Source organism: Engystomops pustulosus, chromosome 8, assembly GCF_040894005.1.
Source record: "Engystomops pustulosus chromosome 8, aEngPut4.maternal, whole genome shotgun sequence".
NCBI lineage: Eukaryota > Metazoa > Chordata > Amphibia > Anura > Leptodactylidae > Engystomops > Engystomops pustulosus.
In genome coordinates this window covers 87677167-87694831 of record NC_092418.1, presented here as the reverse complement: position 1 = coordinate 87694831, position 17665 = coordinate 87677167, and the positions used below count along the sequence as shown (strand labels likewise).

The following is a 17665-nucleotide window of genomic DNA, read 5'->3' as shown; positions in this document are numbered from 1 at the left end:
CTATTCTGTGTATTGACTTCTGCTTTGCCTCCTGACCATTATATTTGCTATACGATTCTGTACATTTGCCATCATCTTGGTTTTCACCCGGTTTGTTTGACTCCGCTTGTCTGTCTGTATCTGTTGTTTGTACCTCGGTATCGTTTCTCTCCTAGTGTGACCCCACTTCCCTGTCTCAGTCTTGTGACGGCTTCTTTGTACCGGTGTGAACACTGACCTATATCTGTATTCCGGTTACCTGTCCGCTCCACCATCAAGCAGCTGCCAGACGAAGGTTGTCTTCCCTGTCATCTTGTAGGGTCACTGAGGGACTGTCAGTTAGGTTCCTGATAGTGAGTTCGCCCTTATCAGGGCGGTTCATCTGCTTTAGGCAGGGCCTTAGCCCGCAGGGACGTCGCAGGGTGAGTTTGCCACCACCTACCTAGTCTGGTTGCGCGGTTTGCTGGACAGGTGCTGACAGCCGCGTATATAAACATATACTGTATAAACCAACGGCTAGTATACGTCCCCAAACTAGGTCTTATATTTACATTTTTATTCTTATCGCTCTGATTCAAAAGGAAAATATGGTCGAAAGTACAATTAAAATTTGGGGGAAGTTGCAGGACATACTGAAGAAGCCATACACATAGTTAGCTTTTATGGGGGAATAAGCATTACTGTGAATAGAGCCCTTTGTTTGTCTGGTGAACAGAACCACAAGGGTTATATTTTCATGGAGGTATTCTGTAAGTCATTGGAGCCCTTGTAATATTGTCCCATCAGCATGTTCCTCTCTTGCCCAGCAATAAATCAACACTTGCCTGTCTGGAGATCTCCCATGGTTTGGTTGCAGCTCCAAGGTCACATGCTGTCATCAGCATTGATCTGAAAGAGAGGGGAAGATGAAAGCAAACATACTAAGCTGGTGCTTGTTACCGATCACTGCTGCCCATATGGAAATGGATTTGGTATTTGAAAGAAAACTTATATAAAACAGAAAAGATAATAGGAGTATACAATTCATAATTGTAGAGAAAGTGAAAACTTCTCTTATATAACCTGCAAAGTGGAGGAAGAATTGGGTCATTCCTCTAAGAATGGTTATCTTTTGTGGAAATGTTTAGGATCTTACTTAGAGCATGAGTTACATTTGTGGACAATGTTTTTAAACCTATGAAGACTTGGCCACTAGAGATGAGCGAACATGCTCGTCCGAGCTTGATGCTCGGTCGAGCATTAGGGTACTCGAAACTGCTCGTTACTCGGACGAATACTTCGCCCGCTCGAGAAAATGGCAGCTCCCGCCGTTTTGCTTTTTGGCGGCCAGAAACAGAGCCAATCACAAGCCAGGAGACTCTGCACTCCACCCAGCATGACGTGGTACCCTTACACGTCGATAGCAGTGGTTGGCTGGCCAGATCAGGTGACCCTGGGATAGACTAGCCGCTGGCCGCGCTGCTCGGATCATTCTGTCTCTGGATGCCGCTAGGGAGAGAGCTGCTGCTGGTCAGGGAAAGCGTTAGGGTGTTCTATTAGCTTACTGTTAGGCAGGAGTGATTCTCAAAGAACCCAACAGCCCTTCTTAGGGCTACAATAACGTTCTACTTTTTTTATTTTAATTTGCATCTTTTACCATTTTGTGAGGAATTAGCAGGGGGACTTGCTACCGTTGTGTTTAGCTCTTAGTGGCACACATATCCATAGCAAAGACCGAAGTGGGAAAATTCAGTAGGGGTTGGATTTCTATTAGGCAATAACTCAGTGTCATCTCATCTGGCATAGTAGTGTGCTTCCTTTGATACTTGGCTAGAAAATAGCCATAGGAGAATACAAACAGCTTCTTGAAGCCTACAGTAGCGTTCTATATATTTGATTTCTGGTTGATCTGCTGGTGGCTTTAGTTTCTGCAGTGCATGTACTTGCCAATTCTGAGCAATTTGTAGTGAGACTTGCGACCGCTGTGTTCTGCGCTTAGTGGCGCACATATCCATAGCAAAGGCTGAAGTGGGAAAATTCAGTAGGGGTTGGATTTCTATTAGGCACTAACTCAGTGTCATCTCATCTGGCATAGTAGTGTGCTTCCTTTGATACTTGGCTAGAAAATAGCCATAGGAGAATACAAACAGCTTCTTGAAGCCTACAGTAGCGTTCTATATATTTGATTTCTGGTTGATCTGCTGGTGGCTTTAGTTTCTGCAGTGCATGTACTTGCCAATTCTGAGCAATTTGTAGTGAGACTTGCGACCGCTGTGTTCTGCGCTTAGTGGCGCACATATCCATAGCAAAGGCTGAAGTGGGAAAATTCAGTAGGGGTTGGATTTCTATTAGGCACTAACTCAGTGTCATCTCATCTGGCATAGTAGTGTGCTTCCTTTGATACTTGGCTAGAAAATAGCCATAGCAATAGGATAGGATTGTTTGGTTCTAAAAACTCAAAAAAAAACAAAAAACACAAAAAAAAACAAAAAACACTAAAAAACACAAAAAAAAAAAAAAAAAGTAAAAAAAAAAAAAAGTTATAACTCTCATTTTAAAAATGTTTAACCCCAGGGCTAGGGGTAGAGGACGAGGGCGGGGACGTGGGCGTCCAACTACTGCAGGGGTCAGAGGCCGTGGTCCTGGGCGGGGTGAGACACCACCTGCTGATGAGGGAGCAGGGGAACGCCGCAGAGCTACACTCCCTAGGTTCATGTCTGAAGTTACTGGGACTCGTGGTAGAGCACTGTTGAGGCCAGAACAGTGCGAACAGGTGATGTCGTGGATTGCTGACAATGCTTCGAGCAATTTGTCCACCACCAGTCAGTCTTCCACGCAGTCCACCCATGTCACCGAAATCCCCACTCCTCCAGCTCCTGCACCTCAGCCTCCTCCCCCCCAGTCTGCCCCCTCCCAGGAAAATTTGCCATTTGAACCGGCATACTCTGAGGAACTGTTTTCTGGACCCTTCCCACAGTCACAAACCACTTGTCCGGTTGCTGCTGAGCAATTTTCCGATGCCCAGGTTTTCCACCAGTCACAGTCTGTGGGTGATGATGACCTTCTTGACGTAGTGGAAGTGTGTAAAGAGGTGTCCGACGATGAGGAGACACGGTTGTCAGACAGTGGGGAAGTTGTTGTCAGGGCAGGAAGTCCGAGGGGGGAGCAGACTGAGGGATCGGAGGATGATGAGGTGACAGACCCAAGCTGGGTTGAGAGGCCGGGTGAACACAGTGCTTCTGAGACGGAGGAGAGTCCTCGACCTGAACAGGTTGGAAGAGGCAGTGGTGGGGCCAGACGGAGAGGCAGGGCCAGAGCTGGTGCATCAGCGCCACTGTCAACTAGTGAAGCTCCCGTGGTGAGGGCTCTTGCGGCGAGGGCTAGATCTTCAGAAGTGTGGAGGTTCTTTAAGGAAACACCGGATGACCGACGGACTGTGGTGTGCAACATTTGCCAAACCAGGCTCAGCAGGGGTTCCACCACTACTAGCTTAACTACCACCAGTATGCGCAGGCATATGAATGCTAAGCACCCCACTCAGTGGCAACAAGCCCGTTCACCTCCGGCCGTGCACACCACTGCTCCTTCCCCTGTGTCAGCTGCTAGTCAGCCCCCTGCCCAGGACCCTGGCCCAAAAACCCCATCGTCGCCTCCACGATCCTCCACAGCATCCACCAGCGTTCAGCTCTCCATACCCCAGACGCTGGAGCGGAAACGCAAATATAGTGCAACCCACCCGCACGCCCAAGCCCTTAATGTGCACATCTCCAGATTGCTTAGCCTGGAGATGCTGCCCTATAGGCTAGTAGAGACCGAGGCCTTTCGCAACCTCATGGCGGCGGCCGCCCCTCGGTATTCGGTCCCCAGCCGCCACTACTTTTCCCGATGTGCCGTCCCAGCCCTGCACCAGCACCAGCACGTGTCAGACAACATCATCCGTGCCCTGACCAACGCCGTTTCTGACAAGGTCCACCTGACCACGGACACGTGGACGAGTGCTGCCGGGCAGGGCCACTATATATCGCTGACGGCACATTGGGTTAACTTGGTGGAGGCTGGGACCGAGACTGACCCTGGGGCTGCTCATATACTGCCGACGCCGAGGATTGCGGGGCCTACCTCGGTCCAGGTGTTTCAGGCCTACTATGCCTCCTCCTCCTCCCACCCCTCCTCCACCTCCTCCTCCGAACTACCATCCGTGGGCACGGCGCCATCAGTCGGTAGCTCTAGGCACAGCAGCAGTGCCGTCGCTAAGCGACAGCAGGCGGTGCTAAAACTGCTGAGCCTAGGCGACAAAAGGCACACCGCCCAAGAGCTATTACAGGGCATCACGGCGCAGACTGATCTGTGGCTGGCACCGCTGAACCTCAAGCCAGGAATGGTTGTGTGTGACAACGGCCGTAACCTGGTGGCGGCTCTGCAACTCGGCAGACTGACACATGTGCAGCGTTTCCTCAAGACATACCCCAATCTGTCTGATTTGCTCACGAAGGTGCGCCGCATCTGTGCGCATTTCAGGAAGTCCAGCCCAGATGCTGCCACTCTCAGGGCAGCGCAGCGCCGCCTCCAACTGCCCGCTCACCGACTGTTGTGCGACGTGCCCACGAGGTGGAATTCAACACTGACCATGTTATCCAGAGTTTACCAGCAGCGCAGAGCGATTGTAGACTGCCAGATGTCAACTTCCACCAGAACTGGTAGTCAGGTCAGTCAGCTTCCTCAAGTCTACAATGAGGAGTGGACGTGGATGTCTGATATCTGTCAGGTGCTGAGTAACTTTGAGGAGTCAACACAGATGGTCAGTGGCGATGCCGCCATCATCAGCCTCACCATCCCGCTGCTTGGCCTGTTGAAAAACTCTCTGGTCAGCATGAAGTCGGAAGCTTTGCGCTCGTCACAAGAGACGGGGGAAGAATATTCCCTTGTTGATAGCCAAAGCACCCTGAGGTCTGTTTCTCAGCGCATATCGGAGGAGGTGGAGGTGGAGGAGGATGAGGAGGAAGAGGAGGAGAATGTTGGCGAGACACAAGAGGGGACCATTGTTGAGTCCTTCACTGTTCAGCGTGTATGGGCAGAAGAAGAGGAGTTGGAGGAGTTGGAGGAGGAGGAAATGGACAGTCAGGCCAGTGAGGGGAGTGAATTCTTACGCGTTGGTACTCTGGCGCATATGGCAGATTTCATGCTAGGCTGCCTATCCCGTGACCCTCGCGTTCAAAGAATTTATTCCAGCACCGATTACTGGGTGTTCACTCTCCTGGACCCACGGTACAAGCAAAATCTTGCCACTCTCATCCCTGCAGAGGAAAGGAGTGTGAGAATGCATGAATACCAGCAGGCCCTGGTGCACAAGCTGAAACAGTATTTCCCTTCTGACAGCGCTAGCGGCAGAGTGCGTAGTTCTGCGGGACAAGTAGCGAGGGAGAGTAGGCGAGCAGGCAGCTTGTCCAGCACTGGCAAGGGTACGCTTTACAAGGCTTTTGCCAGCTTTATGTCACCCCAGCAAGACACTGTCACCTGTCCCCAGTCTCGGCAGAGTAGGGCTGATCTTTACAGAAAGATGGTGAGGGAGTACGTAGCTGACCATACCATCGTCCTAAATGATCACACAGCTCCCTACAACTACTGGGTTTCAAAGCTGGACATGTGGCACGAACTGGCGCTGTACGCCTTGGAGGTTCTTGCCTGCCCTGCCGCTAGCGTCTTGTCCGAGCGGGTTTTCAGTGCAGCTGGTGGCATCATCACCGATAAGCGTACACGCCTGTCGACTGACAGCGCTGACAGGCTGACGCTTATTAAAATGAATAAAGGCTGGATTTCTCAGAATTTCCAATCTCCACCAGGTGAAGGAAGCTCAACCTGAATAATTGATCCACTCCTCCTCCTCCTCCTCATTTTCCTCCTTCTCCTCCTCTTTGTACAGTAAAGCAGAGGAAAATGGCTATTTTTTGACAGGGCCCACTGGCTCTTGCTATACTTCATGCATTTAATTTTTCTGGAGGGCCACCTACCCGGTCCTCTGTTTGAAACAATTTTTGTGAGTGCCACATACAGGCACTCAATCTATTCCATTTTTCTGGAGGGCCACCTACCCGGTCCTCTGGTTTGAACAATTTTTGGGACTGCCACATACAGGCACTCAATCTATTCCATTTTACTGGAGGGCCACCTACCTGCTCCTCTGGTTTGAAGAATTTTTGGGACTGCCACATACAGGCACTCAATCTATTCCATTTTACTGGAGGGCCACCTACCTGCTCCTCTGGTTTGAAGAATTTTTGGGACTGCCACATACAGGCACTCAATCTATTCCATTTTACTGGAGGGCCACCTACCTGCTCCTCTGGTTTGAACAATTTTTGGGACTGCCACATACAGGCACTCAATCTATTCCATTTTACTGGAGGGCCACCTACCTGCTCCTCTGGTTTGAAGAATTTTTGGGACTGCCACATACAGGCACTCAATCTATTCCATTTTACTGGAGGGCCACCTACCTGCTCCTCTGGTTTGAAAAATGTTTGGGACTGCCACATACAGGCACTATCCAAATTAAATTGTCTCCATAGCAGCCTCCACACGTTGTCTCCATTGCTACCTCCAAAAGTCGTCCATATAGCTGCCTCCATACATCGTCCCTTTATCAAACGAGGTGTGTCAGGCAGAAATTTGGGTTGTTTTCATGGATTCCACATCAAAGTTGTTAACTTTGTCGCCACCCTGCTGTGTTATCCACAAAATATACTGGCAAACTTTTACCATTTAGGGATATTATTTCAGCGCTTCTTGCGCATCTGTTTACATTCCCCTCACCCGGCATATCCTAAACTTATAAGAACGCTACTACACTTGATCTTATACAAAAGGTTCTTAGAAGTGCTGTTTGGGGAGTAGCCTAGAGACAGGGGCTTGGATTGGCGAAAGCTCGTCTGGCAGCGGAGCGCCAGCTCCATGCCAAGATCCAACTAACATAGTTTTAACTGCAGCACCTTTAATCTACTACTAGTTCACTGCCTCCATACATGGTCCCCTTATCAAACGAGCTGTGTCAGGCAGAATTTTGGGTTGTTTTCATGGCTTCCATGTTAACTTTGTCGCCACCCTGCTGTGTAATCCACAAAATATACTGGCAAACTTTTATCATGTACCGATATTATTTGAGCACTTCTTGCTCACCTCCTTTGGTTCCTCTCTGCCACCCATTGGTTTGAAGCCTGAGTCCATTTAGGGTATGTCGCCATGACACTCTCTAGCCTGCTGCCGCTGCCTCTGCATGCCGTCCCCTATAGTGTCAGGGTCAATTATTGCATGTTTTAGATACTATCTAGCTTCATTCTGTCACTCTGTCATGGCCATGCTGTTGCCCATAATTTTGGCATAATGGTGCGTTTAAGCAGCCTCAGAGGCATCCATGCATGCTGCCCCTGCTGTTTCCTGTCCATTTCCGTGGTGTTTCCATCCTTTTCTGAGGTTCCCAGGTGTTTGGCCAAGCTTCCCTGTGCAGAGCCTTGGTCCCCTTGAAAAATGCTCGAGTCTCCCATTGACTTCAATGGGGTTCGTTATTCGAGACGAGCACTCGAGCATCGGGAAAAGTTCGTCTCGAATAACGAGTACCCGAGCATTTTAGTGTTCGCTCATCTCTATTGGCCACCCCTTACTATGGATGTAATATACTCGTAATTACTTTCTAGTACTAATACTATTTATATAAGATCAACCTATTCCATAGCACTGTGCACATATTGTGGTCACTCCTATCAATCCCATCCATTGCTGATCATACACATTCAATTTAAATTGTTTTTCCACTACTAAAGCTTATCTCGAGGACAGAAGGTTAAGCCCATGTACTGATGATCAGCAAATCTCTCGAAATCTTTAGGTCCATCCCAAATTGAAGGGGTTTAACAGTACTGGGATAGCAGATAAATTACTGATTGGTCTGAGTAATCCCGAGAACGGGGATCTGCATGCGCCTCTCAAGTGCAATGTTGTACATAGAAGTATATTTACTTCTATGGTATCTCCAGGATAGTTATAAACACTCTGGGGCAGATTTACTTACCCGGCCCATTCGCGATCCAGCGGCGCGTTCTCTGAACAGGATTCGGGTCCGGACGGGATTTATGAAGGTAGTTCCTCCGCCGTCCACCAGGTGGCGCTGCTGCGCTGAAAATCATCTGAACGCGCCGGAATACACCGAGCTGGACCAGGTGAAGGTAAGCGCTTCCCAAGCGACACATTTTCGGTTATTAAATGCGGCGGTTTTTCCGAATACGTCAGGTTTTCGTTCGGCCAAGCCCCCGATTTCCATCGCGTGCATGCCAGCGCCGATGCGCCACAATCCGATTGCGTGCGCCAAAATCCCGGGGCAATTCAGGTACAATCGGCGCAAATCGGAAATATTCGGGTAACACGTAGGGAAAACGCGAATCGGGCCCTTAGTAAATGACCCCCTCTATTTACAACAGGCACTGAGGGCCACATGCAAATCCCGGTTCTTGCGATTGTTGGGAGTGTTCAGTGATCAGTGTTCAGTGATCAAAAATGTATCTATTCTTTTTTAGACTTCTAGAATCCTGATCTCAGGATAACTGGGGGGTCCCAAAGGTCAGAAACCCCAACCATATTTTTTACCAACTTCTCCATGTATAGGAAATATAATATAACAATACCCTTAAAGTTATCTGAACCTCCCAATTTCACTGGGATTGGTCCAGATTCTAAACTACATGGAGACCACTTGACTTTCCTTTTGACAACAGAGGATGTAAGGATCAGACTGTTAGATTGCAACATGCCCAATCATAGGAAGATATAAGTTACCATTAGTGTCTGGCACTTGTTTCAACTTAAAGGTGTTCTTCATCCATAGCAAAATAGGCCGTATCCACGAGATAAGGCCTAACTTGCTGATCAATAGGGGTCTCAGTGATGAGACTACACGGATCTCGAGAATGGGGGCCGTAGTAGCCCCATTGCACTAGAGATGCAGAGAGCAGCCGGCCGCGCATGCACCAGCTGTTCTATGCATCTCTATGGCGCTGGCGACGATGGCCGAGTGTGGATAGGGCCTAACTTGCTATCGTTGGAGAACCCCTTTAAACGGATATAATTTTTATCATTCTAATTCTTATCATGTCACAGAATATGATAACATCTTTAAGAATATTTAATTCCCTTTATAGACCAGAATGTTTTTTTTAAAGAATTTTACAGATGATTGACAATTTACAAAGAAAATGTCAATGTTTTGTCTTTTTTAAGTTATTGAAGGAAATCTACCATCAAAATCCAGCATCATAACCCCGAAGCACTAACTTATACATCCAGGCATAGTATTATAGTATAATATTATAGTATTATATTTGTTAACCATGGCCTTCTTCCTTCTAAAAAAAACGTTAAAATTATGCTAATGGGCTCTTGTAACCTCCCCCCCAGAGCCCTTCTGGCTCATTAGCATAATTTTAGAAGTTGATTTTACAAAGAAGGATGTCACAGATACCAAATATAAGAAGATTACCACAGTCACGGTGCCTGGATCTATAAGTAAGTTCTACTATAATGTAAAGATACAAAATAATAATGATAACCAGAGAAGTTTATAGAACATATAACCAAGCGTCCCATTTTCCTCACCTGAATATGTCTCGGTGGGTTTTAACATTCCAGTTGTATTCTCCTTTGCTGACCAGTTCAAAAAACTCATTTCGTCTCCTGAAAAATACAGAACCCGGGCAGGTTAATGGGATCAGAGATGTAAAAATAGAAATTGTTATAGGATGTGATGTTACAAGATTTGTTTGCCACTTGCACCTGACAATGTTATCATGACAATTTATCAAGATGGATCAGATTTTGGCTTTAATGTAACATACCGTCCTCCCTGTGGACAAGGAAAGAAATTGTCATTCTTCTTTAGAAAATTGTAAAGTGGTTAACACATGCAATGCTGGATGAAATATATATCTGACACTGGGATTAAAAAAAAAACACATAAAATAGTAATTGTTAAATATTATAATAATTACACTTGGCCATTTTTCACTCCCCGTATTTAAAAATGCATAACTTTTTTTTTTTCCTTTTACAGAGCTGTAGGAGGGCTTCCTAGATAGGTACTTCCTAGATATGCAGGTTATTGGGAAGCTGGAAAAAAATCAGAATGTGAGGAAATTGTAGAAAAAACAAATGACACCTCTCTTTTAGTCTTTGGGTTGGTATGATTGCATGAATGCCAAATTTATATAGGTTTTAATAGATTTTGAAAACTAAAAACCTTTTGTACACATAAGATTTTCTTCATTTTCCCTATTCTGACACCAATAGCTTTTTCATACTTCGGCATACAAAGCTGTGTAAAGGGTAATTTTCTGGGGGACATGTTGACGTTACTACCATTTTTGGGACTGCACAATCTTTGATCACGTTTTATTTAAGTGTGGAAAAATTGTGAAAAAGTGTCGTTTTGGACAATTGGTCCCTAATTTCCGTTACTGGGGTCCCTGACATTTTTATATGTTGAGAAATCAAGACTTTTCGAACATAGTGATACCCAGCATGTTAATTATTTTATTTGGTTATTTATTTTTAGATCAGTTTTAGGGAAAGGTGGGTGATTTTTATTCATTTATTTTTTACTACTTTCTACAGTATTGCAGTATATGGAGAATTTTCGTTGGATCACACTCTCTGGCACACTGCTATAGATCCTGCGAATGACAGGTCCTTGAGTCTAATACAGATTCCAGGATGCCATGGAAATAGATTGTAGCTCCCCAACTATGTCACGGGGAGCGATGATCACATCCAAAATGGCAGCGACCAAGCGCCGGCAGGTAAATAGTTTACACCCCTTGATATAGGTTCCAGCATAATAATGCAGCCAACACCCACCATGAATGAAGAGGACTCAGCCTGTGAGTCCTATTTATACATCCTTAACGACATGATATAAGTATTAAAGGTGTACAGTATATACGTCTTATCAGAATGGTGCATCACTAGTTACGGCGTATATATACTGGTGGCAATTGAAAAAGAATTAATGAGATTTGACAAGAGAAAAATGGTCAGTTGAGATTATGTTGATTAGTTGAGGTTAAGAAACAGGTATCTTCTGAAAACTTCTGAAATAACCAATTGCTGCAACACCAACTGGGAGGACAGCACAACTGCACAATCACAAAAATCCTATCACCTGTATGTAGGTCATCTCACCTGAAGAATACCTTTCAATACACCTTTCAAAAACATCCATAAAAACACCCCTAATAGTGTTTTGTAGCACAATCGTGTACAACCAGTTTCCCCAACTTTTCTATCAAAACATGAACCAATGGTCTGGTGAATTGTACGACAAGGCCAATGATGACAAACAGTCAACACAACTCCATGTTGATTACTCCATATAACTGCCTTGTTGGTTAAGTTTGTGGTATTACTGGGATCTATTATTGTAGGGGTCACCAAGTTAACATCTTATACCACCAACCCCACCATAAAGCTCCAGCTGAATCTTGGAGCTTGATAAGTGGCCACTTGGGTTGGGCGGACTCAAATTGCAATGTTTAGGTCTGTGTGAACATTGCAAGTTCGGGTTTTACGAACTCCAGTCCAGGCTTCACCCAGAAGTATGAGTTCGGGCTTGGCTTCGGGCTCATCCACACATGTTACACCTATGACAGGTCATGGCTATTTTCCCTAGGATTATCGCTCCCCGGTGATGTCATTATTTTGTCAGGGGCATTTAAAAGGTTAACACCAATCTCGGGTGTGACCAGTGGGTAGTTCATCATATACTTCAATAATGTAATATAGTAGTACATGGTAGGTGCAAAAAGACCCCCTGAATGGATAGACCTGAATAGTCCTATTTATTACTAGTGACCAGTTCTTATTCCAGTCTTATCCCAGTATAGTACAATAAATTTAAGATATGGTGAAATGAATCAACACCAACCTTGTTGTGATGAAATCTTGTCAACGTGGGCCACACTCTCTAGGGCAGTGGTGGCGAACTTATGGCACTGGTGCCAGAGGCGGCACTCAGAGCACTTTCTGTGGGCACCCGGGCCATCACCCCCAGCACACCAGACAGGACTCCAAGAATCTTCCTGTAGTCATATGCTGCTTTCAGTCATATATTAAAGTGTTACTTACTTCGCTACTTAGGAATGTAGGAAGAGGGAGAATGAGTAGACAGGGCCAAATTATCTTTGGAGGACCTTCTGCTGGCCCCACAAGTACACTGAAAAAAAAGCTAAAATTATGCAAATTTTCCATCTTGTCCTCAGGAGGCCAATATGATCGAACGTTGTTGAGCAACAGGGTGCAATAAGTTACTGCTTTAATATTTGGTTGGCACCTCGCAATAAATAAGGGGGGGTTTGGGTTGCAGTTTGGGCACTCCGCCGCTAAAAGGTTCGCCATCACTGCTCTAGGGAATGGTCTTTGCAGGATTCAATACAACCAAATTTATGGCTGATTTGAGGGCAAAGGTCAGTTTTAAGCATAACTCAATGCTATTTACTACAATGTTAACTTAGTTTGTCATTGTGTATGAAAAGATTTTACTAAGGAAAAATCTTCCTATATTTATTTTTTTGCATGTAATTGCATTGATTATATCATAAAATTAAACTTTTAATTACAAGAATTAAAAGGGTGGAGTTAAGTTATTATTGGAAAAAAATACAAATATTTCTAAAAGGAGGTGACCTCTTTATCTTGTGAACAATCACCCTGTAAGAACCTTGATATTATATTCATCAGAACTATCATAAGGTCCTGGCAGGACGATTGTTCATGGACAGATAGCGATCACATGACCCTCCATCTGTGGCTATTTTATGGTCGGGAATGTTTGTCTTGGTGAGGTAAAAGACAGGAGGCTTTAATCTACATATCAAGAAATCAAAACTTTTAATAGATGTATATTGGTGAATTACATGATATCATGGCCCCTTCCCTCCCACACACATTACACACACATTACACACACATTACAAAAATGAGGTAATGTGGCCAATTCCTGTAAAGTGAATGGAATCTTAAAATATAGCATTCAGAACTGATTATTCCTCTACATAGAAGCCTATTAAATTATTTTTTATGTTGTGCAACATATGAACATTATGCTCTTCGACTCCCCCTTGTGGTGCCTGCAGGAATTCAGATTTTAATGATTTATGGGGGCAATTCACCTTTAAAAAACTGATCGCCTGTCCTTAAAATAGACTTGAATGGGACAAAAATGAATGTAATTAAAAAAGGATACTTTATGAACAGTTCATCTTTAAGGATCCACTCAAATCTAAAAATCTAAAATCTATATAAAAATGTGAAACATTAATTTCCTAACATAACAGGTGCAATTCACAGACGAAAATACCAGGGCAGACATTTGTTTTGTAAACTGTACAAAATTGATTTATTCGAATACTGGGAGAAAAACGGTTATTTAATCTGTTGTAAAGACCTCCCCCGTTTAATGTACACAGCGTAAAGTTTACATTCCTACCATTGTTAATCTCACCCCTAGTGTTTTCTATTTCATTAATCACTATACAAGGAGCTTCGATAGACTCATTTGAAGTTTTGTGGTTCCTATTTTAAAAAATCAATTATCTGAACTTTTACAAAGCAAAGGCAATTTGTCATTTGCACTTTTATATCACCTGGCTCGGGGTATTCCATTGGTGATCATTTGCAAGTCTAATAATAGCCAGAAAAGGGCACAGAATGACGTATGGAGATGTTAATTGCAAGTGGTGGGTTAAAACTAATGATTTACAATCACTAGCGGTGTAATTAAAAAGGAACTGCTTCAGCCGAGCCGCGTTTGATAAAACTGGTAGGATTTGGTTCTATAAATGTTTCGATGTTCCTCCATGGTCTACAGAGTTGTGAGTAATCAGTATCTTTTTTATTTATTCTAATAATACTGTTGACACAATACTATATACTGTAATGTACACATATATTAACAAGAAATAGAGAATCTAAAGTCCCAGATATCTGATGAAAGCACCAAATTTATAAATAGGGGTGATGTCACACATGCCGTTTTTGGTCCGTTTTAAACGCACACGTTTTTGAAAACACATCCGTCTTTGACCATTTTTGATCGTTTACCATGCGTTTGACTGCTTACAACCTGTTTATCTATTAAGATAATTGGTAAAAAAAAGGTCCAAAAATGGATGCATAAAAACCAAAACTTTTAAATTTATCATTTACCTACTTTGCTCATTGTAATAGCCTGTGAAGCTACAACAAGGAGCTCTGGTAACACTCCAGAGTCCTTCTGACTCATTAGCATAACAATAAAAGAAGATTTTAGTAGGGAGGAGGCCATGGATAACAAATATAAGAATATTGTCAATACAAAGAACACAGATAGATGTGTATAGATATCAAAATGACAAATTTTATTTGAAACAAAATCTAAAACCAATTAAAAACCCAATCCGGGTACAGATACAAAAAACTCCCCCAAAAAAGACCGGATAGATGACAAAACAATGTCAAAATTAGTGACTAATAGACATCTAGTAAAATAGATCACCGACGAAACCCACGAGTCGGGCGATACGCGTGGGGCATCAGCTCTCCCCAATCAAGACCCCTCCACACGGTAATATCACCTTGTATCTGCTATTGTATTTATATATTGCATTTTCTACATTCCTTATATGTATATTCACTTGTATCTACTCGGTGATCTATTTTACTAGATGTCTATTAGTCACTAATTTTGACATTGTTTTGTCATCTATCCGGTCTTTTTTGGGGGAGTTTTTTGTATCTGTACCCGGATTGGGTTTTTAATTGGTTTTAGATTTTGTTTCAAATAAAATTTGTCATTTTGTATCTATACACATCTATCTGTGTTCTCTGTATTGGCAGTATCTTTTTAATGTGTTATACACCCATATTGTTACCCCATTCCCTATAAGCTTAAATATAAGAATAATACCACAGCCACTTGCCTAGATCTATTAGTAAGGCTACATTCACATTGACGCGTTCCCGCCGTACTGTAGCACGGCGAGCACATGTTGGCACCCAGGAGAGGAGGCGCTGCTCACCCCGCCCCTCTCCATAGAAATACACAGTGCACAGCGCCGTATTCCGGCGAAAGATAGGACATGTCCTATCTTGCTACGGGCTATGGAACGGTAGGGCACAGCACGTGTGATGCACCGTACCACTCCCGTAGGGTGCTGTGCGCCCATTTCCGTGTATGGAGGACGTATATGTGTGAATGTAGCCTGTCCCTGGTTTATTATGATGGATTTTGATGGTAAATTTCCTTTAAGTCAGGAAATTTGCAGCTGCCTTTTTTTTTTAACTTTTTTTAAAGTCCTTTAAAGGATGTTAAACCCATTCTAATCTTTCTCCTACACTAGCAGGGGGGGGGGGAGTTTTTTTTCACACACAAAAATTGAGACTTTTTGCATCTGTTGCACAAAGATTGCTTTTTATTCAACATCTGCATTCCAAAGATAAATCGGGGTCAAATCCTCAAATGCTCCCCAAAAAGTTGCATAAAAATATGCATTTATTTTAATCTAAATTTGTTTTTTTGGTGCACCAGGGGCTTGGCCTGTCCTGTTCCTTCTTTCTATGCTGGCCAACACCAGCTCCCTACACAAGGATTGACATTTTCAGTAGAAAAAAGGATATGGACCCTCACTTTTACCATATAGTATAGAATGGATAATATGGTGTTAACTTTTTTTTTTACGATTTATATTATGCAAAATAATTTTTTTAATCGTATAGTCTGCATCCTCCGCCTATGTTGTATAACATGTCACTGGCATGGAGCGTGAAGCTCCAACGTGAGTGGAAACACGAACATCTGACTAAATAAATATTTCTGGGACAAGTTCCAAATGTGGAATACATAGGTGGTTTTCATATATTGTGGACAGAACATTAATTACAGTTTGTACACAGAATTAATCAGGTGAGCATAATGGAAGAATAAGCAGGAATATCAATAAATGTATGGCCTGAGCTTTAAGATTAACTGACTTGGAACAATACCCTATAAATATACACATATGATTGTTCTCAGTCTGTAACGAGGCACCATATTAATTACTGCTAGGGAGAAATGAATACGAATTGGGAATATAGGTAGTCTCTGGGTTACATTTAAGTCTCTGTAGTTGGTTTTCTTAAGTTGAATTTGTATATAAGTCGGAACTGATATATTTATTAATTTATATATTTTAAGAAAAAATATATTTTGGTCCCCGTGACAATTGGAGCTGAGCTAAACAATGCAGAATACAACAAAGATTACATTCACATCTATACTGGAGGCTGTTGGTTTTCCACTTAAAATCCTAGACCGGTGATGGTGGACCAATGGCACAGGTGCCAGAGGTGGTACTCGGAGCCCTTTCTGTGGGCACCCCCAAACAGAGTTCACCATATGGGACTCAAATCTTTCTGCAGTCCCAGACAGCTTGAGATTCTGCTCTCAACGCACTTTTAAGGTGACACATCTTTGACAGATAAGAACTGCAGGAAGAGTGAGAATGTGTGAACAGGGCTGGATTATCTCTGGAGGTCCCCTTGCCCTTCTGCTTTCAACTGTATTGGTGTCCTTAGGGGGCCAATTCGATTGAATGTTGTGGAAGATCAGGGAGCAAAATATTACTGAAATTGACATGTTGGCGCTTGATGGTAAATACGGTAAGTGGTTTTTGGTTGTAGTTTGGGCACACGTTTTCTAAACGGTTCACCATCACTGTCCTAGACTATAACATTTTTTTGGCCGATAAAAGTAATGGACAGCACAGCAGAAGCCCAATAAGTAATGCGGACTTTAACACTTCTCAGAGTTTTTGAAGTTTTGCTTCAAAATGATTAGCAGAATATGGCTTGGCTAGTGTTACTCCTCACACTACTAGTGATTTAAAAGTTTTTGACAAGTAAGTTACGCTTTAAAATTTTCTTCCCATCTCAGCCTTTGATGGTATGATATGGGAAGATCGCAGCTATTCTGCACTGTTTTTGTAACTCTTACATAGGCAAATAGGAGAAAAACCAAAAAACCTTGAAACACTGTTTCTATAACTCACAAGGGTTATGAGAAGGAGCTGCACATGTTTGGGGTGTGATAGGAATACCACCTAAAATAAATATATATTTAAAAAAAAAGTAACAGCACTATTCAATTTCTGTGTGTACAGGTACAGTAAGGTGATGCTCCTTGAGCTTTTCAAGGCACAAGTTAGCAGAAGATGTTATTTTAAAGCAAAGTCCATATTAGGATCATATTTCGGATACCCATTAGCGTCATAGTGAAGCTCTAGAAATCAATTTTAAGCTAAGAATTGCTAAAGTAATAATAGATCTTGGTATTTGATAATGACTTTTTCATTCCCTAAATGACTCATGCATGAAAATGAAATACTGTAATAAAATGGTAATATTTTACAATGACTTTTTAATATTAATTATATATTTTTCGCATTGTAACATGTAATTGTCATGACAGGGAGGAAAGAGTGTGAGTACTGCGCTTCCAATTATCCCTGCCTACTTACCAGAACTGAACTAAACCACAGATGACAACTGGGCGGCGCTACCCATACCCTGGGTAAACGCACAGAACTGCAAAACCAAGGTTCCGGGAAGATAGAAAAACAGCAAGCAATACTATTGTCAGGGGATAAGCAAAAGT

General features: G+C 43.3%; 1 protein-coding gene across 2 annotated transcripts in view; it reads right to left on the bottom strand.

Annotated features, from left to right (window-relative positions):
- The window catches only part of PDE11A (phosphodiesterase 11A), a 372295-nt gene that overhangs the window by 25459 nt on the left and 329171 nt on the right, over positions 1-17665 (bottom strand). The window contains exons 16-17 of one of the 2 annotated variants that reach the window (XM_072121624.1): positions 9598-9675; positions 804-867 (exon numbers count right to left, since the gene is read on the bottom strand). In XM_072121624.1, the coding sequence (XP_071977725.1) occupies positions 804-867; positions 9598-9675 (142 nt within the window). Of the gene's footprint in view, positions 1-803; positions 868-9597; positions 9676-17665 lie in introns of those variants that run through there. The other variant, XR_011849439.1, reaches the window with a different exon arrangement.